At 42.5% G+C, this 27,007-nt stretch overlaps 1 protein-coding gene across 5 annotated transcripts in view; it reads right to left on the bottom strand.

Moving 5' to 3' along the window:
* The window catches only part of cora (erythrocyte membrane protein band 4.1 like coracle), a 100,731-nt gene that overhangs the window by 5,066 nt on the left and 68,658 nt on the right, over positions 1 to 27,007 (bottom strand). For 2 of the 5 annotated variants that reach the window (XM_088260504.1, XM_088260505.1), the window contains exons 6-15: positions 26,430 to 26,582; positions 23,754 to 23,939; positions 22,941 to 23,113; positions 20,515 to 20,663; positions 17,859 to 17,936; positions 13,182 to 13,356; positions 12,772 to 12,845; positions 7,121 to 12,283; positions 6,036 to 6,266; positions 2,212 to 2,322 (exon numbers count right to left, since the gene is read on the bottom strand). In XM_088260504.1, coding sequence (XP_088116630.1) covers positions 2,212 to 2,322; positions 6,036 to 6,266; positions 7,121 to 12,283; positions 12,772 to 12,845; positions 13,182 to 13,356; positions 17,859 to 17,936; positions 20,515 to 20,663; positions 22,941 to 23,113; positions 23,754 to 23,939; positions 26,430 to 26,582 — 6,493 coding nt within the window. The remainder of the gene's footprint in view (positions 1 to 2,211; positions 2,323 to 6,035; positions 6,267 to 7,120; positions 12,284 to 12,771; positions 12,846 to 13,181; positions 13,357 to 17,858; positions 17,937 to 20,514; positions 20,664 to 22,940; positions 23,114 to 23,753; positions 23,940 to 26,429; positions 26,583 to 27,007) is intronic. The other 3 variants (XM_088260507.1, XM_088260508.1, XM_088260506.1) reach the window with 2 other exon arrangements.

Here is a 27,007-nt window from a genome sequence, read left to right as displayed (position 1 = left end):
GCCACTGCACTTAACTACGCTACACGAGCGGGACTCTCCTAGTATGCAAAATTATTTTCGGGACTCTCCCATTATTATGCAAAATAATTTATAGAATTTTAGCATTTCATTTTAAGTATGCAATATTTTTTCAGGACTCTCCTATTATGCAATACAATTTTCGGGACTCCCATTATGCAAAATAATTTATAGGTTTCCCAAGTATCCAATATGTTTTTCAGGACTCTCCTAGTACGCAAAATAATTTTCAAGACTTCTAGTATGAACAATATTTTCCAGGACTCTACTAATATGAAAAAAAATCAGAGCTCTCCCATTATGCAATATTATTTTCAGGCCTCTTATAGTATGCAAAATATTTTTCATGACTCTCCTAGTATGCAAAATAATTTTCAGGACTCTCCTAGTATACAAAATAATTTGAGAAAGAATCCTTCATGAAGGTTTCTGCTAACTTAGTAATTTTAATCATAGATGTCGCAGACAAACTTTTAATAGAAAATGCATTTATATATATATATAACTCCAGTCGGAATGGATGAAACAAAAACCAATTCTCAGCCAGTAATTTATTCATATTTCGAATGTGTCCAAATACTTGTTCACAAATCTCTCCACTCTAGGAGTAATTTTACATTTTTGACATCTCAACATAGACAAAGAAGTACATATATGGAAGTCTGGGCATTTACAGGGCTTACGACCTGTCCACTCGATATGTTGCACGCACGTAAAGCGGTCACTTAACCAGCCTATAACGGGTCCAAAGCCCTGTAAATGCCTAGTCTCCCATATCCTTCCTCGTCCATGTTGAGCAATTTATTATTATTCTTATGCAGATTGTTTAAAACAACGAAATCGTCGCTGTTACATTTGGTGAATACGACGCAACAACATCTACAAACTATTCAACATTCCGATGTAACAACATTTTTTCGAGTCTACATCTGATGCAATCTGATGCACAAATTGAGATATACTCAAACTATAAATTTTAAAAATACAGTCTACGTTTTTACTTTTAACGGCATGCATCTAATAAAGATATATAATTCCGAATTTAAAACAATGCAGGTGAAAAATCTCTGAAAAAAAAATGCACGGCAGGCAAATATTTATTTATTTATTCCTGAAAAAAAGACAAAAATTCATTAATTAGTTTCAGTATGAAGGCTGTCTGTAGATCGGATTTATACTCGGTGAAGACCAAAGGCCGCCTATACAATGCCTGCATTGCTCCTGTTCTCTTATACGGCTGTGAAACATGGCACCTTACAAGGGCCCAGAGCAGCCGTGTACTGAGCTTCGAGAATAGGTATCTGCGGAGAATTTTAGGCGTGCGGTGGTTTGACTTTGTGAGGAATGAAGAGATGAGGCGTAGGACGCAGCAAATCTTGGTCACAACTGTCGTCAAGAAAAGGCGATTCAGTTGGCTTGGCCATGCACTCCGCATGTCTCCCGAGAGCCGCCATCAAGCTTGCCTCTTTTACAAGGCATCAGGTTCCCGACCACTGCTGACAATTCGTCGGCAGTTCTCGTCTGAACTTCTGGACGCGGACCTGACTTAAGAGGATGCAAGGGAGCTGGCGGCCAGAAAAGCCTGGAGACAGTTTGTGGTCCTCATATGCTCCACATAGGGAGCGGATATGGTTTAATTAGTTATATTACATTTCTTGACCAAATTCTACTTGCAACTGTCAAACTCTTCAAATAAAAAAAGATACTTGAGATATTGATATGTCAAAAAAAATATTAAAAAATGTTTCTGTTTTTTTGATCTTGTGGTTCTATGTCAGAACAAAATCCCGTCTTGGAACCTCCGAGATGAAGACTCTCCGATCCATAACCGGAAACGCATTGCGAAACCGAGTAAGAAATACCGACATCCGGAGCATGCGTAAGACAGAGGATATCGTGAGGTGGGGACGACAACGAAGGCGATACTGGAATGAACATATTAACAGAATGTCAGAAGACAGACTTCCACGTATCGCCCTCCAAGGTAACCCCGAAGGATGCAGATCCCCAGGCAGACAGCTGGGAGTCAACATCCCAAGAGCGACATGCGGAGGCACAAACAGATCCCTAGGATCTAAAAAAAATACGAAGAAGGTTCTATGTATGTTTGAATGCTGTATGTTTTGGTGTGAGTCGCTACATCGCGTTGAATGCCGTATCTCCATAAAGCGCAGGCGCATCCGGCAAACTCACCCGGAACTGTCTGGCGTAGTTCTCATAGTTGGCGCCGCTGTCGTCGTCAAAGTCGATGGGCGTCCCCGAGTCGCCGCTGCTGGCCGAGCCGTCCGAGCCGCGGCGCCCGAACTGCGCGCGTCGGCAGGGGAGGGACAGAAGGAGGTAAGCCAAACCGATACGCAAAGTGGCGTGAAGCTGTCACCGCGCTCGCTCGTCAATAGCCAAGCCACGATGACCGTGCGAGAGACAGACGCGGAGCGATAGAATTGACCAGAAACGCTCTTGTTCTATCGCCAAACTGTGCCAATATTTGCCAAACTGTGTTATATTTTTTTCAGTAACATAGTATAGTTGTTTTTTACCACTTGAGTTAATTTTATTACGACTAGTTTCGGAAGCTATGCTTCCATCTTCAGGTCTAAATATTATTTTTGACATTTCAACATAGATAAAGAAGAATATGGAGGTGTAAGAAGAATATGTAGGTGGAAATATAAACTAAAACATATTTATTGTAACTGCAGATAGTTGGTAGAATTCCATATTGAATTGTTGGGTAATATTTCCAAAATAAAACAAGGTTTGTTGGATTGAATTCTACATTTATTTATGTATATGTTAATACGTGATGCGTTTCGTCTTCTAAGGACATTATCAAACACCAGTTATTTAAGTATTTGATAATGTCCTAAGAAGAGGAAACGCGTCACGTATTAACATATACATAAATAAATGTAGAATTCAATCCAACACACCTTGTTTTATTTTGGATATATTACCCAACAATTAAAACATAATAAATAAGTAAGATAATTATTTATTATTATTGATAATTATCTTACTTATTTTTTATGTTTTAGTTTATATTTCCGTTATTTATTTAGTTTAGTTTATATTTAGTTTATAGTCCGCCTCCGTAGTGTAATGGTCAGCACGCTCGGCTACCGTTCTGGAGGTCCCGGGTTCGATTCCCAAGGGGGGTAAAATAAATATAAGTGATTTTTTCACTGTCATATTTATTCAATATTACCCTGGACTGGTACCTGAAGCGGAGGGCTGATCACCTTTCCTTCATGTGTAAATGATCAAGATAACACTGCGTTTATATGACGCAGTGCCCTATGCACCATTGGGGTGCGGATAAGGGTTTTATTATTATTATTAATATAATATACTTGCTTTTAACCACTTGAGTTTATTTAATTACAATGACTATTTTCGGAAGCTATGCTTCCATCTTCAGGTCTAAATATAAACTAAAAAATAATAAATAATTATGTTACTTATTTATTATGTTTTAGTTCATATTTAGACCTCCATATTCTTCTTTATCTATGTTGAGATGTCAAAAATAATGTATGTTAAAATAAATAAATAAAAGAAGGCGGCGTTTGGCGAAGAAGAGAGTTTCTGGCAGCGGACGAGCAATCAATGACAGATTCATGCGTAAAACATAAACAAAATGCAAATTAATACAAAGAAAATGTGCGCAGTGCGTGGCGGAGAGTGGACAACCCACGTACGATGAAGGCGTCTGTATCCGTATTCACAATCGCATGGAAAATTTGACCTGTGGACCTAAAGGCGTCGTGGTCCACATAAAAACAAATATCGGGCCGGTCCTGAACCCTGCAACCCACCCCTAAACTGTATAATTTATTGATTCGGCATTAACTTTGTGAAATGACATGTTACAATGATTAAAGAAAACACTTCGTTTTTTACCACTTGAGTTTTATTATAGACTACATGTTTCAGAAGTTAAACTTCCATCATTCAGGTCTGTATAGTAACTAAAATATAAAATATAAAATTGTTCTATAAATAAGGAGAGGGGAAAGTAAGGGGAAGGGGTTAGTCAAGGGACGGAGTTTGAAAACAAAGGAAAAATGGAAAGCAATGGTGAAGAATTTTGAAACAATATATTATTTAATAAATTATTAGAATTCAGGTTTTTTTGGATTTCTAAATTTTCAAGATAATTCATAATTTGGCCTTTATATGGAACAAGGTGTAATAATTTTAATTTATGAGAGTGAAATGAGTGATTTGTATCTATTATGTGATTTGCAAATTCCGAAAAATAATTATTATACAGACCTGACTGATGGAAGTTTAACTTCTGAAACATGTAGTCTATAATAAAACTCAAGTGGTAAAAAACGAAGTGTTTTCTTTAATCATTGTAACATGTCTTACCACAAAGTTAATGCCGAAACAATAAATAAATGACATGTTGATGTTTTTTAAATTAAACACTCGTATAATATAATAACACTTAATGAGTTTTATTTCGTTACACAAAACTAGTTTAGAAAACTAGTCGTGTGTAAAAATGAGACTATTTTTGAGCTGTCCGCCTCCGTGGTGAAATGGTTAGCGTGTTTAGCTACCGTGCTGGAGGTCCTTAAGTGGAGCTATATAAATTATACAAATTAACTATTTTTTTTTTAAAAGTTCTGGGTCAAATTTACAAGGCAATTGTGAATATGTACTCAGATATGTCTATCAAACCATGTCTCTTAAACCATGATTTTAAATCATTTATCTTAAACCATGTCTCTTAAACCATGATCTTAAATCATGTATCTTAAACCATGATTTTAAATCATTTATCTTAAATCATGTGTCTTAAACCATGATCTAAAATCATGTATCTTAAACCATGAATTTAAATCATTTATCTAAAACCATGTCACTTAAACCATGTATCTTAAACCATGTTTCTTAAACCATGATCTTAAATAACGTATCTTAAACCATGATTTCAAATCATTTATCTAAAACCATGTCTCTTAAACCATGATCTTAAATCATGTATCTTAAACCATGTATCTTAAACCGTGTCTCTCAAACCATGATCTTAAATCCTGTATCTTAAACCATGTCTCTTAAACCATGATCTTAAATCATGTATCTTAAACCATGTATCTTAAACCATGTATCTTAAACCGTGTCTCTCAAACCATGATCATAAATCCTGTATCTTAAACCATGTCTCTTAAACCATGATCTTAAATGATGTATCCTTAACCGTGTGTCTTAAATCATGTTTTGTACGCTCCGACACGCAATGCGCTAGAAAAACAAAACTAGGAAGATGGCCGCCAACAAAAAATAATAAAATTGATTGGAAAATAATATTTGCGATAATAGATTCTAATTGGCCATCTTCCGATATCATAATTAAAAATAAATCAACAAAAGTTAAAGTAAAACGGGAATGGGGGATGGTTGAATAAACAGAAAATAGAGGAATTTTAGCAATTCTTTGTCCGTGACAAATTTCAAGGATCGAAGAAGACGCAGGAACCCATGACTGCGGTCGGGAAAAGGCAATTCAGCCGGCTAGGCCACGTATCCGCACGCCTTCCAAAAGCCGCCAACAAGCTTCCCTCATTTCAATGTTCTCGTCTGAGCTATTTCAATGGTGGAAGAGGTGGAGGCAGTGTGGATTCGACCACTAATACACTTGGGACCGGAAAGGTATTTCTACCCGTTGGGTCGATTGATGCTTAAGCACAGGAAGGGTATTTTTACCTTCTACGCCGGCCTCATTTCAAAGCCAGAAAATATGTAACTATCAAATTTTTTTTTATGAATATTATATACCGATCTCTTTGTTAAGGCTTAACTAAGTATTTTTTATTTATGGCGTTCTTGAAAGGAGTGAGCGATATATCTTCACACAGAATGTGACTTATGAAGAAGACAGAATAGAAGCGCCCTTGAGGTATTATTTTACGAAAATGGCGTCATATAAATTATCCAAATTTATTATTATTATTACTAAAATTCCTCCGTGGTGTTACTGAGTGGTGTGTCGGGAGTCGGGGGCGTACCTGGTCCCCGGTGAGCACGGTGGTCTTGACCTCCTGCGTGACCACGCGCTGCTCCTGGCGCGTGGCCGACGAGGTCATGGAGTGCGCCACGGTCTTCTCCTCCAGCTGCTGCGTGCGCGCGTTGGTGCCCAGGTCCTCGTGCGTGGTGGCCGTGCGCGTGGTCACCGCGCGCGCCGTCACGTACGGCGACTTGCCCGCCGCCGCCTCCAGCGCCGGCTCCAGCGCCTCGGCCTGCTCCCGACGCGATATCGAGGATATAAGGGGGAGGGGGGGGGACAGAAAACGACAGTTAACTAGAAGTCAAACGTGCAATCCGGTCGCTCGGAGAACTAGCCGACAACTCGACATTTATTTGAAAAACAAGTAACAAAAATATTTTTGTCTAATCTAAATATTTTGTAATGTTTAGTCGAATTTGAATATTTGACAAATGACAATTTTTTCTCAAATCACAATATTTACTCAATTGAATTTATTTTCAAATCCAATATTTTGTCTAATTTCAATATTTTGTCAAATTTCAATATTTTGTCAAATGACAATATTTCATCAAATCACAATATTTTATCAAATGACAATATTTCGTCAATTGATTTTTTTGGAAATTGTAAATTTTTGTCAAATGACACTTTTTGTCAAATTACAATATTTTGTCAAATAGCAATATTTTGTAAAATGACATTTTATGTCAAATTACAATTTTCGGATAGTTACAATATTGTGTCAAATGATAATTTTTATGACAATATCTTGTCAAATTACAATATTTAGTACAGTTACTATATTTCGCCAAATCACAATATTTTGAACAAGAACTGAGACAATTTGGGACAATGCTCAATAATGGGACAGTGAATGAATCCAAGGAGACACGTTGTTCTTCAAATAAATGCACGGATCAAAATGGACACTTATCAACAATGCATGAAATGATTCTAGGGACGTCACAAACTATACGAAATCATGCAGCTAAGTAAAACAATCAAACAATCCAAAAATCAAACAAACGGATTAACTGAAAGCCAACTGCCGATAGGGCAAGCGCTGAAAGCGGGTGTCTCTGTCGGGGGTAAGTGGAGAGGTACCTTGTTGGTCTGCGTGGAGAAGGTGACCTCGCCGGTGCCCAGGTTCTCCACCTCCTCGTGCACGTTGTGCGTCACGCCCTCCTGGTTCCTCGTCAGCAGCTGCTTGGTGGTGGTCTTCACCACCGTCGGCACCGGCTTCCCCTTGGGCTTCTGCGAGACGGGGATCTTGGAGGACGGCGACACGGTGCGCGCGTCCTCGGGCGGCGGGGAGTCGCCCTTGCCGAACGTGGAGAACTTGGTCGTGTTGATCTTCTGGATGTCGAAGGTGGCCGGGATGTCCTGCGTCTCCTTCTCGATGCTGTAGTTGCAGCTCTTGTCGTCGAAGTGCGTCGGGTCGATCTGCGAGTAGTGCAGGATGAGCTGCCCGGTCACCGGGTCCCGCACGGCCGTGCTGGGCTCGATGTCTCCCGTGTCGGGGTCGATGTCCCCGTACTCCGTCTTCACGCGGCCCGTCACCGGGTCGATCTTCCCGGAGAGCGATATGGTCTGGGTCACCGTCGTCCTGGCCCCCATCAGCCTCGGGTCGTCGGGGTCCACCTCGATGGTCTCCCCGGTGATGGGATCCACCATCTGGTAGACGTACACGGTTTTGGAGGTGACATTGTGGATGCGGCCGGTGTTCTCGTCGATGGAGCAGTCCTTGGGATCTATCTCCTTGATCTTGCCGCTGTCGTCTCTCTGGGTGATGATGTACACCCGGATGATGATGAGGCGACCCGTTCGGGGGTCCATCCGGCCCACCTTGGTGTAGATCTCTCCGGTGGCGGGGTCGATCTGCGAGGCGGAGAAGAGCGGCTCGTTGTTTTCGTCCACCTGGCCGGTGGCCGAGTAGATCTGCCCGGTGGTCGGGTCGATCTTGGTGACGGCGGGGTCGATTTCGGTACGCTTCACGATGAGGCCGGTCTTGGGATCCAGGTAGCCGTAGACGGTGATTATATATCCGGTTTTGGGGTCGATGAGTCCGGTGGTGTAGACCGTCTCTCCCGAAGCGTCCTTGGGACCCGAGGTCCAGATCTGATTGGTCTTGGGATCGACTTTGACATTCTTGGGATCGTTCGTGACGATGGGTTTACCCGAAACGGGGTCTACCCGGTTTTGGATAATCCTGATGGAAATGAGCCTTCCGATGTCCTTGTCGGGTTTCCCCGACTTGGGATTAACCTGGCCGGACTTGAGGAGGATCTGTCCGGTGACGGGGTCCACCTTGACGTCCTTGGTTTCCGGCTTGCCGCTCTTGGGGTCGGTATAGGTGATGGTTCCCCGGACGAGGTCGATCTGGCCGTACTTGGTGTCTATCTTGTTGGTTTCCGGGTTGAACTGTCCGGTGCAACTCTCCACGTGGCTGTTCTTGGGCTCGATGATTCCCTTCTTGGAGTCCACCTTGCCCACCACGGTAGTGACCTCAACGATGGGGTCGATCTGAGTTCCGATGGAGATCAGCTGACCCAGGTTGGGGTCGGCCTTGCCCGTCTTGGGGTCCACCGCGCCGGTGATGAGCACCTGTCCTGTGGTCTCGTCCACATGCACCGGTTTCTGGGTGTCCTGGCCGGAAGCCTCCGCCGCGAAGATGATGCCGTTGGTGGGATCGATGACTCCGTACTTGGTGGAGATGTGTCCGGCCTGGACGTCTACTTTTCCTTTGGAATGTTCAATCTGGCCGTTGGCCGTGTCCAGTTTCCCGGTGACGGGATCGATCTTGGCGGTGATGGTGGTGATCTCCACGATGGGATCGTCTTGCTTGGCAATACTGAAGATGTGGCCCACATTGGGATCCATCTTGCCGGTCCTGGGGTCCACGACGCCGGAGCTCACGATGATCTGCCCGGTGGCGGGGTCCACGTGGCCGTCCTTGGAGACCTTCTGACCGGAGGCGGGGTCCGTGACGACGAGGCCTCCGGTCTTGCCGTCGATGACTCCGTACTTGGTCTCGATCAAGCCGGTGTTCGGGTCCAGGACGCCAGTGGAATGCTCGATGTCGGAGTTGTTCAAGTCGGGCTTCTTGGTCTTGGGGTCGATGCGGGTAATGATGACCATGATCTTGACGATCTTCTTTTTCAACGGTTCTTTAGCGGGGGCAACGAGCGCCGACGGGGCCAGGGCCGGGATGGCGGTCGCCGCCACCGGGATGTGAGAAATCTTCTCGGGAGAGGCGGAAGCTCTAGTGGGCGACTTAGGAACGACGGGCTGGGCCACGGGGATGCCCACCGGGGTGGACGGCTTGGCGAGGCCAGTGGGAGCGGCCGGCGCCGAGTACGCGGCGGGCGGGGCGCCAGCTCTCGCGACATCCTCCTCCATCTCCACGCTGTAGATCTGAGCGAGGTTGGGATCCACCTTTCCAGTCTTGGGATCGACCACTCCTTGAGTGAGGACGATCTGTCCCGACCTCTCGTCGACCTTGCCCGGTCTGACGCTCTGTTTGTTGCTCTTGGGATCGACGAAGATTATTTCTCCGGAGCCGAGATCAATGATCCCGGACTGGCTGATAACTCGGTTGGTTTCCGGTACCAGGACGCCGGCGTAGCTCTCTGTTTTACCAGTAGAGGCGTCGATCTGCTTGGACTTGGGGTCCACCTTGGCGGTGACCACTACGACTTTCACGATGGGCTGGTTCTCGTTGGCGACCAGCATGTGCTGGACGAGGGAGGAATCCGACTTCCCGGTGGCGGGATCTACGACGCCCTGGTTGATGGTGATCTGGCCAGTGGCCGGATCCACGTGACACTTCCTCGTGTCCTGTTTGCCGGACTTGGGGTCGGTGCTGACGATGTGATCGGTCTCCGGCTCTATGAGGCCGTACTTGGTGAGGATGTGGCCGTCGGCGTGCTGTATGGCGGGAGTGGTCTCGGTAACCGCGGAGCCGGGCTCCGCCTGCTTGGTCTTGGGGTCGATCCTGGCCGTGACGGTCACGATCTTCAGGATGACGTCGTTTTCCTCACCCACGATGATTCTCTGGCCAAGCGTGGGGTCCACCTTGCCCGTCTGGGGGTCCACCACTCCGGAGGAGAGCAGTATCTGGCCGGTTTTGGGGTCCACCTGCCCGGACTTGGTTTCGGTTTTGCCGGTGGCGGGATCCACGACGGACACCTGCCCGGTCTTGGGATCGATGAGGCCGTATTTGGAGCTGACCAATCCCGTCTCCTTGTTGAGAACCGCCGGAGAGGCTTCCACTTTCCCGTTAAGATAGTCGATCTGCTTGGTTTTGGGGTCCATTTTGGCCGTGATGGTGAAAATTTTGATGACGGCGTCGTTATCTTTGGCGATGATAAACTGCTGGCCCAGGGTGGGGTTCTTGTTTCCGGTTTTTGGGTCTACGACGCTCGAAGTGAGGATCAAATGGCCGGTCTTGGGATCCACGTTGGCCTGCTTGACTTCCTTCATTCCCGTCTTGGGATCGGTCACGTGAATCTGCCCGCTCTTGGGGTCGATGAGGCCGTACTTGGAAACGACGAACCCATTGGACTTCTGCAGCACTCCGGGGGTCTCCTCGATGTCGCTCTTGGACAGGTCCAGTTGGCGAGTTCTGGGATCGAACTTGGCGGTTATGGTCACTATCTTGACGATGGTGTCATTCTCCGCGGATATTATGATCTGTTGGCCGAGAGCGGGGTCCGGTTTGCCAGTCTCGGGGTTGGCGACGCCCGTGGAGATGAAGATGTGACCCGTTTTGGGGTCGATGTCCGCCTTCTTCACTTCCTGCTTCCCGGTCTTGGGGTCGGTGCACAGAATGATTCCGCTCTTGGGGTCCACCAGTCCGTACTTGGTCTGGATGAGGCCGTTGGAAGCCTGCTGGATGCCCACGGAGCTGTCCACGCGGCTGGACACGGCCTCCGGCTTCCTCGTGTTGGGGTCCAGCTTGCCCACGAGGGACAGGATGTTGACGATGCCGTCGTGCTCTCCGGCGATGACAAACTGCTGTCCGAGAGAGCTGTCCACCTTGCCGGTGTGCGGGTCCACCACGTTAGACGTGAGCAGGATCTGCCCCGTCTTGCGGTCCAGCTGGCCCTGCTTGACCTCCTGCTTGCCGGTCTTGAGATCGGTGGAGACTATCTTTCCGGTGTTGGGGTCAATGAGGCCGTACTTGGTGACTATCTGTCCGCTCTCCGTGTCCAGCAGGCCGGTGGAGTGGTCCATCTTGCCGTTGGAGGTGTTCAGCTGCTTGGTGTTGGGGTTGAGCTTGGCCGTGATGGTGACTATCTTCAGTATGGGGTCATTCTTTCCGGCGAAGATGAACTGCTGGCCCAGAGAATTGTCTCGCTTGCCGGTCTTGGGATCTATGGCGCCGGGGGCGAGGATGACGTGTCCCGTCTTGGGATCCACGTGCCCTTGCTTGTTCTCGGTTTTGCCAGAGTTGACGTCGGTGACGGTGATCATTCCATTTTTGGGATTGACCACGCCGTAGTCAGTGTCGATGTGGCCAGTGGCGTTGTTGAGCACGCCGACGCTGTGGCGGACCGAACCGTGCACGAGGTCGAGCTTCTTGGTCTTGGGGTCGTACTTGGCCGTGACGACCATGACCTGCACCTCGGTGCCGGACTTGGCGCCGGCCACGGGCACGAACACGGGCGGCGGCTCCTGCGTGGCCCTCTCCATGTCCAGGAAGGCGGCGCTGGGGTCGTACCCCTTGGGGGCTGTGGTGTTGGCGGGCGCCTTGGCCTGCTCCTTGCGCGCGGCCGACTCCACGTAGTCCAGGCCGGGGGTCTTGAGCGGCGGCTTGGTCTTGGAGTCGTCAGGTTGCGTCTTCCTCTTCTCGGCGCTCTCGGCCAGCTTCTTGTCCTCTCCGGGAGCGTAGTTGAAAGCGAGGCCGGTGGCCCGGCGGGTGTTGGGGCTCTGCTGCTCGTCGGGGGAGCTCTGGCTGTCCCTCTTGGGCTCCTTGTCGTAGCTGAACCCGCCCTGGACGAAGGGTCTCCTGGTGGGGCTCTGGTTGGGGTCGGACTCGGTGTAGTCGTAGGGCTTGGTGTAGCCGGGCTTGTCTCCCTTGGCGGGGCTCTTGTCGAGGGAGCTGTCGAGGTTGGAGCTCTCGTTGGAGGTGTCGAGGAGCGCCACCTTGGACTTGGACTTGGGCTCCTTCTGCTTCTTCTCCTTGGGCTCCTTGGGCTCCTTGGGCTCTTTGGGCTCCTTGGGGGTCTTCTCTTTCCTCCCGGAACCGAAGAAGAATCCTCCGGCCTGATTCGTCGGAAAGGAAAAGAAAACAAAAAAAAACTAAATAAACAATCATATTTACAAATGCGGCGCAAAACTTAACTATGGAACCTAGAAACTAAAGATGGCGGAAGCATGCCGAGGATGTCCGCCTCGCGGGACTATGCGGAAGCGACGATCCATCACTAACTCGACAACGCACACAACACGAAATATAAACTAAGTCAATTTACAAAACAAGGTGTAGGCGGTATCTTTGCGGAGTAATGCGGCGGTTCAAGCGGGCCCGACTCTACCGGCGGGGCGGCCGACACATCCTTATGGTACAACAATTTGGGCCGGTAGAGCGGGGCCGGGGCATTACGGGACAACAGAGAGCTTGCAAGCGCCGGGAGTGGAGGACTCGCCGGCGCGATACACAGTATGGTACACGGGGATCTGGAACTAGGTGGATCTATCATGACCGAGTCGTTACAAGTATGTGGCTAGAGTGAGACGGTGGTACCACCTACCTTGGCTTTCTTGCCGGACTTGGGCGTCTTCTCCGTGTCGCTGGAGGTGTTCAGAGTGGAATCGTTATCGGTTCCTGAGAAAAAGAAATACAAAAATCAGCATCAAGATACTCATTTAAGATACAAGATACACTTTTGTTTGAAAATGCCGTAACTAGGCGAAACTTAATTATTTATTATTAAATAAATTAAATATTTTTCAAATGGAGAAAAAACATTCAGGTTTTACCTAAAAAGATCTGTTGCACAGTAAAAAGTTCAATAAGTGGCTTGATATTTATTTTTTATACATTGTATTTTATTATTAAACTTAAAAAACATTCTCCTGAAAAATCAAGTTTTTTGATTTAGGACGTTCTTGAAAGGAGTGAGGGATATGTAAATAGTTGGTTGGTTAGATTGGCACTCACCGTTCTCGTTTGGCGAAGACAGCGCCTGATCGTTGGCAGAACGATTCTCCTTGTCTTCCTTTATCTTCTTCTCCTTGTCGGCCTTCTCCTTGTCGGCCTTGTCCTTGTCCCCCTTGTCCTTCTTGGCCCCAAACAGCCCTCCGGACGGCAGCACCTGCACGGCTCCGGCCGGTTTCTATGGCCGCAAACGAAAGCAGATTAAAACCACACCCGAGATTGCCAAAAGACAACTTTTAAACGGGAATTTTACGATTCGAATATGAATATGAAACATTTGTATAGGACCACTTTGGAGTTAATCAATCTAAACAGGACTAGTTTTGAGAACTACATATGTTTTCATCATCAGTTTGTAAACAATTTGGCATTTATAGGACCACTTTTGAGTAAATCAATCTAAACAGGACTAGTTTTGAGAACTACATGTGTTTTCATCATCAGTTTGTGAACAATTTGGCATTTATAGGACCACTTTTGAGTAAATCAATCTAAACAGGACTAGTTTTGAGAACTATATATGTTTTTGCCATCAATTTGTAAACAATTTGACATTTATAGGACCTTCTTCTCCATCTTAGAGTTAATCAATCTAAACAGGACTAGTTTTGAGAACTACATACGTTTTCATCATCAGTTTGTAATCAATTTGGCATTTATAGGACCACTTTTGAGTAAATCAATCTAAACAGGACTAGTTTTGAGAACTACATACGTTTTCATCATCAGTTTGTAATCAATTTGGCATTTATAGGACCACTTTTGAGTAAATCAATCTAAACAGGACTAGTTTTGAGAACTACATATGTTTTCATCATCAGTTTGTCATCAATCTGGCATTGTGGAATAACGTGATGATTCAAACATAAAAAGAAAACACTTATACAAGTACACTTTTGAGATTGGCAATTTAAACAAGACTAGTTTCGAGGACTAGAGATGTTCTCATCAACATGTGAAAATGCAAAGTCATCTTTGTATCTTCGGCTGTTGACGAGAATGTCTGTACTTGTCAAAACTAGTGCGCTTGCATTAAATTTTTCTTCTTCTTCAAACCCTTATCCGCACCCTGATGGGGCATATGGTACTGCATTATATAAGCGCAGTGTTAACTTGATGATTAACACACGAAGTAAAGGTGATCAGCCCTCCACTTCAGGAACCAGTCCAGGGTAATATTGAGTGAAAAAATCACTTATATTTATAAAAAGTGGTATTTAACTTAATATTTTCAATAGTGGGATTTACCGAGTAAAACTGAGATTAAAAATTGTTAGATTTACATGGCACTACAGGCAATTTAATCTAAATAAATCTACACATTTTGCTTACTCCTTTCAAGAACGTCATAAATCAAAAAACTTGATTTTTCAGGAGAACGTTTTTAAAGTTTTAAAATATAATACAATGTATTAAAAATAAATATCAAGCCACTTGTTGAAATTTTTACTGTGCAACAGATCTTTTTAGGTAAAACCTGAAGGTTTTTTCTCCATTTGAAAAATATTTAGTACATTTAAAAAAATTATTAAGCAGTACCTTTTCTTCAAAATGGAAAAATAACACGTTCTGCCCTGTAGCGGGTAAATATTAAGTTAAAAATATGCCAGTTTTGCTGGAATATATATAGTACATTTTCTGGGCATTCCGAAAACATGCTCAACTGAAAATTGACGATTTTTGATTTATGACGTTCTTGAAAGGAGTGAGTGATTTCTCTAGGGCATATCTAACGAGGTGTCAATATTACACATGTATAGGACATAAATAATAAAAAACAAACTGCGTTCTAATACTAAAAAATAATGAATCAAAACGCTACTTGTACATATGTGGCATTTAGTGACAATATTAAGCATTTTGTATAGATAAAAATATAACAAGTGAATAACTATGAACTAGAAAGCGAATCACGGTGCTGTGTGTAATTTTTCTCCTTATATGTTTATTTAGTAAAATGTAGTTGGAAAAAGAAGCAGAGGACGACCGAGGAAAACTTGGCACAATCAGGTGTGTCAAATACTTGAAAGCGGCCGGGTCAGGAGTCGTAATAATCGTCGGGTATGTATGAGGAGATGCATGAATGTAGAAGAGGCAAAGAATGTTTGCAAAGACAGAGTGGTGTGGCGTTCGATTCTCTCTGCCTACCCCTGCGGGAAGCGGCGTGATGGTTAGTTAGTTAGTTAATGTTTATTTAGTTCCATGTATGCATACCAACATACAGGGCTTTTTTTCCACATAACGCGGATATTTTTTTATTATTATTTCAAAATCAATTAGACTAAACAATGCTTGTGCTTCCGTAACAACAATCTTTATTTATAGAATTCCACAAAATGATAAAATATTGTATTGTAATGAATATTTAGGTTCGCCTCCGTAGTGTAAAGGTCAGCACGCTCGGCTACCGTTCTGGAGGTCCCGGGTTCGATTCCCAGGGGGGTCAAATAAATATAAGTGATTTTTTCCACTGTGATATTCATTTAATATTACCCTGGACTGGTCCTGAAGCGGGGGGCTGATCACCTTTCCTTCATGTGTAAACGATCAAGATAATACTGCGTTTATATAAAGCAGTGCCTTATGCACCATTGGGGTGCGGATAAGGGTTTTATATATATATATATATATATATATATATATAATATATATATATATATATATATATATATATATATATATATATATATATATATATATATATATTTAAATAATATTTAAACTTTTTTTTTTGTGAATTCCGGGAGTTTATAAGTGAGATTAGAGATTTTTTTTATTAAAAAAGCCCTGCGTACATATGTATATACAGCTAAATACTCTAACACAGAAATTATACACTAAAACAAATTTTTAAAGCATTTGGCATGAGAAACTAAGTGTACTGTATAATTTGAGACATAAAACAGAGAGCAGTAAATGATTTATAAAACAAAGTGTAGTGTATAATTAGATACAATACAGAGTATTCCGTATAATTTGAGGTATGAAACCAAGAATTCTGCATAATTTGAGAATAAAAACAAGACTACTCTACACATAATATGAGATATGAAACAAAGTACATATTCTAAATAATTTGGGATATGAAAGAGTATTCTATAATTTGAGATATCGCTCACTCCTTTCAAGAACGTCATAAATCAAATACAGTAAATTTTCAGTTGTGTATGTTTTTGGAATGCCATGAAAATGTACTATATCCCAGCAAAAGAGGCATATTTTTAACTTAATATTTACCCGCTACAGGGCAGAAAATGTTGTTTTTGCATTTTGAAGAAATGGTTTTGTTTAATTGTTTTTTTAAATAAACTAAATATTTTTCAAATGGAGAAAAAACCTTCAGATTTTACCTAAAAATATATGTTGCACAGTAAAAAGTTCAATAAGTGGCTTGATATTTATTTTTAATATATGTATTGTGTTATATTTTTAAACTTTAAAAACGTTCTCCTGAAAAATCAAGTTTTTTGATTTATGACGTTCTTGAAAGGAGTGAGCGATATGTAACAGAGAACTCTATATGGAGATATGAAACAAAGTATTTTGTATAATTTGACATATGAAACAAAGTCTTCTGTATAGTTTGAAATATGAAACAAAGTTTTCTGTATAACTCGAGACTCACAGATAAAGTTCACTGCATACTTTCCAATACGAAACAATGTATGGATACTGAGTAAATTGGGAGTGAAACACAAAAGTACGGGAGTGGTATGTAAAATAAGAAAATAAGTATCTAAACACAGGTCCAAGGGAAGTAACGGGTAGTGCTGCCAAATAATACAGTGTACAAGCTGTGCGGGGAAGACAACAATGGCACATTCACACGGGAATACGTAATACTAAATCAAGGACAATATTATTGGTGAACCCCCAGTCATGCAGCCGAGGTACTAAAGCTAACCGATACTAGTAAAAAATCCTAGGCCCAATATTCTCACAGGTGTTGGTCAAAATTCGTCAAAATTTGTTCAATTCACAGTTTGAAATGAGTGGTTTATGAATCCAGGGATTTCTGTCAATTGAAATAAGAGTGGCATCTAAACCCAGGGATTTCTAGCTATTTGAAATGAAAGCGGTATTTGAACTCAAAGATTTCTGTCTTTTGAAATGAAAGTGATATTTGAACATGGGGGACGGGTCTTTTGAAATAAAAGTGGTATTCAAACCCAGGGATTTCTATCTTTTGAAATGAAAATGGTATTTGAACCCAGGGATTTCTGTCTTTTGAAATGAAAGTGGTATTTGAATAAATCTTTTGAAATGAAAGAAGCATTTAAACACAGGGATTTCTGTCTTTTGAAATGAAAGTGGTATTTGAATAAATCTTTTGAAATGAAAGAGGCAATTCAACACAGGGATTTGTGCCTTTTGAAATAAAATTGGTAAATTAATACGGGATTTTCTGTCTTTTGGAATGAAAATGGCATTTGAATCCGTGTATTTCAGTATTTTGAATTGAAAATGGTATTTAAACCCAGGAATTTCCAGCTTTTGAAATGAAAGCGGTCTATAATCCCCGAGACTTCAACCCGAGATTCCCAAGTGAAAGTGGAATGTAAACCTAGACTATTGACTCAACAAACAGTCGCGACTCCTTTGAATACATGTGGAGCGTGATATTGGGCCTGAGGGGGGGTGGGGTCGTACGGCTACTAGTGTGGCGGAGGCGGTCACAACCTTGCTGGCGTCCTTGGAGACCTCCCAGTCTCCCTCCATGGAGCTGCACGAGGACGCGGCGCTGTCCGCACACGACACCTGCCGCACGCAACAACCACACACGTCAATGCACATCACGTCCGCCGCAACAAAACTTCAAATCTCTCCATAACCAGAGCGTGACTCGAGCAAGGAGTTATAGTTGTAACCATGAGCCAGAGTGCTGCTCAGGAAAATCATATTCCGACTTCTCGGTGTAGATTTGTCTGTCTTTTTTTTTTTTTTTAAAAAAGAGAAATTTTCGTGTTTTTATTATTAACATAAATATTTCAATTTCAACATTTTGAGTGTGTCCAAATACTTGTTCACAAAATCTGGATCATCTCCGATTACAGGAGTTATTTTCGTATTATTTTATTGACATCTCATCAAAGATGAAGAAGAATATGGCGATAAGTCTGGGCATTTACGGCGCTGAATTAAATTTATGTCAATAATTGGTAGAATTGGTGAATGTTACATGTGTGTAAAGTGATCGCTTAAACCGGCCTATGACGGTCGTCAGCCCCGTAAATGTCCAGGCTTCCATATTCTTCTACATCTTTGATGAGATGTCAATTATCAACTATCAAATCCCGTCGCCAGCAGTCCGCAAGCGTAAAAAAATACCTGTATGAAATGCGTTAAGTGGTTAAAAATTATCGATGTAAGATAAGAGATGGGTATTTGCGAATAGGTTCACTCTCGCGCTACTGCGTTGTACACGCCTACCCAACGATACATTGCGAGATGTGGGTGTGTGCGTGTGGTGACTAGACACTAATATAACCTAACAAGTAACCGTCTCCTACGGTGGTATTTCACAATAGAGCTGGGATTCGGACGAGACTTGGAGGAGAGCTGAAGAGGTTTGGTCAGGTTAGCTAAGGAGAGGTTTGGTTCTTCTTTTTCTTCTTCTTTTTCTAGATCCTAAGGATCTGTTTGTGCCTCCGCTTGTAGCTCTTGAGATGTTGACTCCCAGCTGCCATTCCACCTTTTTTGAGTTCTACCTGGGGGTCTGCGTCCTTCAGAGATCCCTCGAAGGGCGATACGTGGAAGTCTGTCAAATGACATTCTGTTTACATGGTCATTCCAGTATCACCTTTGTTGTCGTCCCCACCTCACAATATCCTCCGTCTTACACATGCTCCAGATGCCGGTATTTTTTACTCGGTCTCGCAATGTGTTTCCGGTTAGGATCGGAGAGTCTTCATCTCGGAGGTTCCAAGTCGAGATTTTGTTCTAGAAGTATCTGCTCTTGCCTCAATCCCATAAGAGGCTTGGTTAAGTCGTTAAATCATCTGTTGACCGGTTATTCCAGATGAGATCAGATGTCAAGGCAGAGAGAGAGAGAGAGAGAGAGAGAGGTCACAGAACAAGAGTTGAGGAGGGGGGGATGAGTCGAGGGAGAGAGGGAGAAAGAAACAGATCGAGGCATAAGGACAAGTCGAGGCAAAAGGACAAAAGGAAAGGTCAAGGCAGAGGCAGAAGACGCACGAGACCTTGTGAAATACCACTTCTAAGTACAATTACTACAAATGATACTTGACAGGAGTCAACTCTCACGACTGGAGGACAAATAGACTCCCGGCAAATACCAATACAGTCAATGGTAATTATCCAATAATTTTCATGTGCAAACGGCAACACTTTAGAGGTGATAATATCTATGAACAAACAATGATTTCTAAGCATACGTTGTAGATTTTTTTATGTATGATTATAAGTTACAAATGGGTATCTTCACACGTGATTCATAACACAACAGACAGTCAAAATGTGATTAAGGCCTGAATTGTTACACTGTTCTGCCAATAAGATCATTAGGGCAGCAGTCCGACCTTTGATTGGGGAAAGAGAGGCAGAGATCGGAGAGAAAAGGAGAAAGAGAGACGGACATACAAGGGTGAAAACTTAACATCATCATGTATACATGATGTCAAGGTACGGCATTGTTCAGTAAATCACCTATACATGAGTCAGGGACTTGTGAGGTTCACTGTGATCAGAGCTATTGAATTCCACCTTTAATAAGCTTAGATACCGAGTGTGGGTGGCTGTCGCTCTTTGACGAGGTATCTCCGGCTCGCAGGCCCTCACACTCGGATAAATTGCGTACGAGTGCATCACCAATCTCGTATATTCTGGCTCCGGAATATATGAGATTGGTAATGATGACGGAATATACGGGAGATTTGATACGATTATATTTTGTATTTTAAAAGCATTGTTAACTTTGTGGTATGATAATATAACACTCCCCTTATCATTCATCGTTCACTTTGTGTAATACCAATAAAAGTGGTATTACACAAAGTGAACGATGAATGATAAGGAGAGTGTTGGATACAATCACTCCAAAGAGCAAGAGAAGAGAGACAGTTGCTGACTGGTATCAAGGTCCGGCAGGTGTCCCATCTGGGGCATGTGCCGAGAGGAGACAAGTACGAGCTATTGCACCTAGTGGAGGGTCCACGAGGTGTGGCCAGAAGGCAGATCTCCTGGCTCCGGGATATACGAGATAGGACGGGGATCAGGACTGTCTAGAACTGCCCGAGACAAGGACAATTACTCTCGAGTGATGGTAGACATAAGGGGGACCTGACATGACACGTATAGACAGTGTGTGCGAGCGTACCTTGTCCTTCTGCTTGTCCTTCTTGGCGGGGCTCTTGGGGCGGACGATCTCGCCGCTGAGGTCGGGCATGTGCTCGGGCGGGTGCGACATGGTGTGCCGCTTGCTGCTGTCGTCGTCCAGCGACCCGTACTGCTGCTTGCCGGCGAGCGCTGCCAACACACACACACAGACAACTTCAAGCTGAGAAAGTGACACATTTGTACGCGGGAATTTATGACTTTTTTTATAGATCATTTAGTAGGCTTTTGCTTCATCTAACTCAGAGGTTCCCAAACTCTTTTATCTCGTAGACCCCTTGCCTTACCTGGTATTGATTTTTATCAAATTCAGTAACTTCAAATGTATTTTTGACAGCCGGTATATGTAGTGTTACTCACTTTGAACCACACATGTTAGGTTTTATACATTTATATTTTAAATTCAAATTAAAACATAGACCCCTTGCAAGTTGTCATAGACCCCTGGGGGTCGATATAGACCACTTTGGGAATCACTGATCTAACTAATTAAATATGTTTATGTATTAATTTAAAATCAAACACAGATTTTTTGAGTCTACTAAGCTGTATTTTATTAACAAAAACACAAAAAAAATTAATATTGAGACAATTGTTTCGCCTTGTTAGGGCATTATCAAACGGACGAACGAACATTCGTTTGATAATGCCCTAACAAGGCGAAACAATTGTCACAATATAAATTTTTTATGTGTTTTTGTTAATAAAATACAACTTAGTAGACTAAAAAAATCCGTGTTTGATTTAAAGTTAATACATAAATTAAAATGGAGTTCTAAAAATTAAACGCCAAATCAATAAATAATTAAATATTTCTTTATTTGAATCTATGTTGGGAACAGGAGGGATAATCTAGTAGGGACTCTCTGACTGGTGGCGAATACTACTTTTGATTCAACTCACTCTAGCGTGTTGGAGAACTAGCCCAGCAGCTAAATCAATAAGAGCTATACGGGTGAAAATTTATATAGCTTTATTTCTGTAAAATACTACCTCAAGGGCGCATTTTTTTTAAACGGAATAACCCAAAAAGCCTCTATTAGAAGCTTGTTTGCTGGTAGGATATTAAGGATTGGGAAGGTAAATGTGAAAAATACATCACAAACACCCAGGCCAATTGAAAATAAATCTTTCTTGAATTGATTTTGCACTTGGCTTATGCAGATAATATTTTTTTTTTTTTTTATAAAACCCTTATCCGCACCCCAATGGTGCATAGGGCACTGCGTCATATAAAAGCAGTGTCATCTTGATGGTTTACACATGAAGGAAAGGTGATCAGCCCTCCGCTTCAGGTACCAGTCCAGGGTAATATTGATTAAATATGACAGTGAAAAAATCACTTATATTTATTTTACCCCCCTTGGGAATCGAACCCGGGACCTCCAGAACGGTAGCCGAGCGTGCTGACCATTACACTACGGAGGCGGACAAAAGATAAAGATTATGATATAAAAATATTGATGGATAAAAAAAAGTATATTAACACACTGCGGGAAGGGTTATTTTACCCTTTCACTCGACTGTTAGTGTCCGGCGGGAAGGGTAATTTTACCTTGTCACTCGACTCATCGTAAATTGCGTGTAAGTTATTTTTACGCATGACTTTTGCGGCATCTTTTGATCTCATATCGATGTATACAGTATGGTTAAATGTTATCACTTCTTTTCAGAGATGTTTATCTCTATTATGAGCGCGAATCCGCAGATAGTGTGTTAATGAAAAACGTCGTCAATCGACTGACTTTAGTAAGTTATCATACACTTTGTAAACTGTGTGTGATAACTAACTAAAATAACTAACTAACTAACTAACTAACTAAGTAACCGTCACGCCGCTTCCCGGCAGGGGTAGGCAGAGAGAATCGAACGCCACACCACTCTGTCCTTGCAAACATTCTTTGCATATTCTACATTCATGCATCTCCTCATACATACCCGACGATTATTACGGCTCCTGACCCGGCCGCTTTCAAGTATTTGACATAACTCATTTAAAATAACTTCCTGGCCGCTTTCAAGTATTTGACATAACTCATTTAAAATAACTTCCCGGCCGCTTTCAAGTATTTGACATAACTCATTTAAAATAACTTCCCGGCCGCTTTCAAGTATTTGACATTTAAAATAACTCACTAAACAAACTAACATTTCTAATAAAACTAACCCCACTAACAGGAATACTAACACTTTTGTTACTTAACTAACAAGATGAGTGAAAAGCCATCAAAAAGAAGAAGAAGTCAATCGATTGAGTCTGAAGGGGGAAAGTGTAGCCGCCGCATTATTGCGCCTTCTTGGGCCGGAGCATGGCCGAGATGTTGGGCAGGACCCTCCCTGGAGAGCAATGGGCTGAGCTCCCGACACTGCGGATAGTCAACTGCGGATCGTGTCTAGTATTAGAGTTACCGTCCATGCTGCGCGAGGTGAGGTGGCGGCCGCTGAGCGAGCGCTGGAAGTTGGGCGCGGGGCGCTGGATGGGCGCGCGCCGGGACTCCCAGTGCGTGCGCCCCGAGTAGCGGAAGCGCGACCCGAGGCGCGGGAACAGCGTGGACTTGCCGCTCGGCTCGGGGGTCATCAGCCTGCGCACGCAACACACACACGCATTAAACACCCGACTGTATGTACACGCACATATCACAGAGGACCTTAACCTTTCCGAAAAAACATTCAGGTTTTACCTAAAAAGATCTGTTGCACAGTAAAAAGTTCAACAAGGACTTGATATTTATTTTTAATACATTTCACTATATTTTAAAACTTTAAAAACGATATCCTGGAAAATCAAGTTTTTTGATATTTGACGTTGTTGAAAGGAGTGAGCGATATGTGACTTATGTATGTAATATGTTTAAATAAATAAAATAAAATTGATTTTTAATTAATGTTTTACTTAGTACTTAGCATCATTGAAAATGATGACTTAGCATCATCGAAACACGTGTCACAGTAGATTTTAAGAAATAGTGGTATTTACTAAGTAAAACATTAATTAAAAATGGATAGATTTTACCACAAAGTGACGGCCGAATCAATTAATGAAAAAATAAAATTGCTTTGAAAGAGAGGCCAGTCAGGAAGCCTAGATGCTCCTGTATTACATCAGATTGAAAGGTACTAATTGTAAATTCAAAGTAAAATCAGAAATCAAATTTCTATAACAGCAAGAGAGAGAGATGCTTCTGCATCAGATCGGGGAATGCAGTTTGGAGCGACGGGTACCTGAAGAAGGTGTGGTGCTCCACGCAGACCTTCCACAGCTTCTTGGCCTGGCGGTGGTTGGCGAGCTTGAAGCCGACGGTGGACTCGTACTGCTCGAACTCCCCGGGTCGGATCTTCACGTAGAAGTTGTGCCGCTTGTAGCTGATCTTCAGGATCTTGGGCCACGCGAAGCGGTTGATCCTCAGCCTGTGGCGCAAGAAAGACAGTCAGTATGTAACCAGTCCTATTCAATTTTTCAAATTCAATTTATTCAATAATTAATATATCGTAGTCGTACAGGAGAAAGTGACCAACTACCAATACGTAAAATGTTCAGGAGGGCCATCTTGAAATATATCGTAATACAAACAAATAAGATCGTAACATAAATAAATCAAAGCACACATCGTGTGCTTTGAGACAGATATAGGGCATGATTATGGCACGGACTAATTACCGACCGCAAGAAAAATCAGGGATCTGTTCTTTTATTTATCCTTGTGATGTTACAAATTATTAGTCAGATATTTCAACAGATGTCATAAGGCCAAGGATTGACGTATTATTTTATCCAAAGTTCCACACCATGAAAAAATCCCTCCAAGTTGAACTGAGGTTCGAAACTTGGAGCAAAGTAAAAACACATACGGTTATGTCAGCCGCGTATGGGGCATGTTTTATTAAAACACATACGGTTATGCGAGCCGCGTGGATCCGGTTAAGTCACTATTGCTTGGCAAGAAAATAAACACCAATGCAGTTAGTCATATTTAACTATAGTCAATATATTATATTTCCAAGTTTAAAATCCTTTGGGATTTTTTCAGGGGAATATTAAGCTAGTAAGATATCAAATAGTCAATGATCACGTTTTTGTAAAACAATGCACTTGGTCACTTTCTCCTGTATGACTACGATATACATTACAAACTTACATTTAAGGCATTTACATTAAAAAAACAAATTAAAAAGTAAGCAAGAAGACTCATGTTAAACTATCAGTATATAATCAATTCCTTCCTTCCTTCAAACCCTTATCCGCACCCCAATGGTGCATAGGGCACTGCATCATATAAACGCATTCTTGATCGTTAACACATGAAGGAAAGGTGATCAGCCCTCCGCCTCAGGCACCAGTCCAGGGTAATATTGAATTAACATTAGGGTGCAAAAAATCACTTAAATTTATTTGAACCCCCCTGGGAATCGAACCCGGGACCTCCAGAACGGTAGCCGAGCGTGCTGACCATTACACTACGGAGGCGGACACATAATCAATATAATAATAATAATAATTTGTATAGCACCATTCTTGTGAAATACTACATTGAGAGTGCATATAAAGACTTATAGAACAGATAATGCTTTGGTTTATATGTATTTAGACCTGAAGATGGAAGCATAGCTTCCGAAACTAGTCGTTGTAATTAAATAAATATAACTCAAGTGGTAAAAAACAAGCGTTTTTCATTTACAACTTTATACAGACACTGCGTTCATATGATGCAGTGCCCTATGCACCATCGGGTGCGGATAAGGGTTTGAAGAAGACGAATCTCTCTTCCCCGTCTCATTCCTCATGACTGAGGGCTGTGACCCTTGCGAAAGCGATGACTCTTCTCCAGTTAACCCTTGACTGCGCTGCACGTAGCGCTCCAACCACCGAGGTGCCTGCTGCTGCCTTAACCCTTAATTACTCGCACAAATTAAATAACTAACTGCTTATTATTTATTAAATATACAAGATAATAAAACTTGCTAATTAATTAAAGTGCTTTATTGGTTTTATCATATTTAAAAGAAATAATACTACTACTACCATCACGCCGTTTCCCCGCAGGGGTAGGCAGAGAGGATGGCACGCCACACTCTTCTGTCCTGACATACACTCCTCGCCTCCTTCACATCCATACATCTAGTCATACATGCCCTCCGATTACGCAGACTTTCGACACCGCCAGATTTTAGGTTCTGATTGATCTGATCGTGCCAAGTCTTTTTCGGTCGCCCTTGTTCTGTTTTCCCTTTCACATTCGCCACATATATTTTATTTTATTTTATTTTATTTGGGATTTTTACAGCCACTACAAAACAATATATTATACAACATTAATTAACAAAACTATGGCCGATTAAGAAAATCCTCCGATAATGCTATTCTTATGAAAGTTATGTTGGTTGGTTGGGGTGAGTGAGTGAGTGAGTGTGTGTGTGTGTGTGTGTGTGTGTGCGTGCGTGCGTGCGTGTGTGTGTGTGTGTGTAGTACCTATTCCATGTCAACATAAATCATCCAATAAACAGTTGGCTTGTTGAACAAACGGCAACGATCAATCATTCACCTAATTTCCTGCTTATGTCATTTTTTATGGAATTAGTGCTTTTCCCAAATATATCTTCGTCATTAAACTAGTATTTCTGGCAAAATCAGTATTACATTTAGGTACTTAAAAAAGTTGATTATAACGCGTTTGCCTCTGCGGTACCCTAAAATGGATGCGGGTAACCAGTTCTGGTGAATCTATTTTATCAGAAAGGATATTAGCCAGTAAAACCATATCGGCTATTTTCACATATATAAAAGAAATAACGTTAACTAAATATCAAATGCGAAGCAGAAAATGCTTCATTTTATTTATGCGAAATTGCTTTGACCCCATGCGACTAATTAAGGGTTAATTAAAGATAAGTTTTCTGTACTTGTCCCTGTAGATGAGCAGGCCCGAGGAGCAGACGCCGAGCATGATGTCCACGCCCTCCGAGTCGCGCGCGGGGTGCAGGTCCACGCCGTACATGGCCAGCTTCTTGGCGTTCTCCAGGTAGTTGAGCTCCGCCTCGGCCGGTGTCTGGCCCCTGGAACATTTATTTGTTGAAAACCAGTGAAACAATCAAACCTCTATCTATCGTTTTTAAAGGAACCTATAAAAATAAACTATGAATGCGGGATTAAGAGGTCAATACGCAAATAGATACGACCGAGTAAAGATACCGTCCTCCCAATCTGCATAACCATTCGTAGGCTAAAATTCTAAGACGAATACATGTTTCAGATGCAAATGTATTTATTTAAAAAAAAAATACAAACCTGAATAGAATTTTAAAAATACTTTTGTTTTTCAACTGTTATTTTCGTCAATAAGTAAGTCAATAGTATATTTTCGGCTTTGCAAATAGTATTTTTTTCAGCATCGGTTATTGAATGCGCGTTGTAGAAAGTTTTCTTTCAAAGAGTGTGCACGCTTCTGGAAATGCAGGTACAGGCAGTGGCTCCTTTTCAC

This window comes from Brachycentrus maculatus, unplaced genomic scaffold (assembly GCF_059751285.1).
Source record: "Brachycentrus maculatus isolate JH-2025_06_01 unplaced genomic scaffold, ASM5975128v1 h1tg000136l, whole genome shotgun sequence".
Taxonomy (NCBI): domain Eukaryota; kingdom Metazoa; phylum Arthropoda; class Insecta; order Trichoptera; family Brachycentridae; genus Brachycentrus; species Brachycentrus maculatus.
This window is presented reverse-complemented; position numbering and strand designations above follow the sequence as displayed.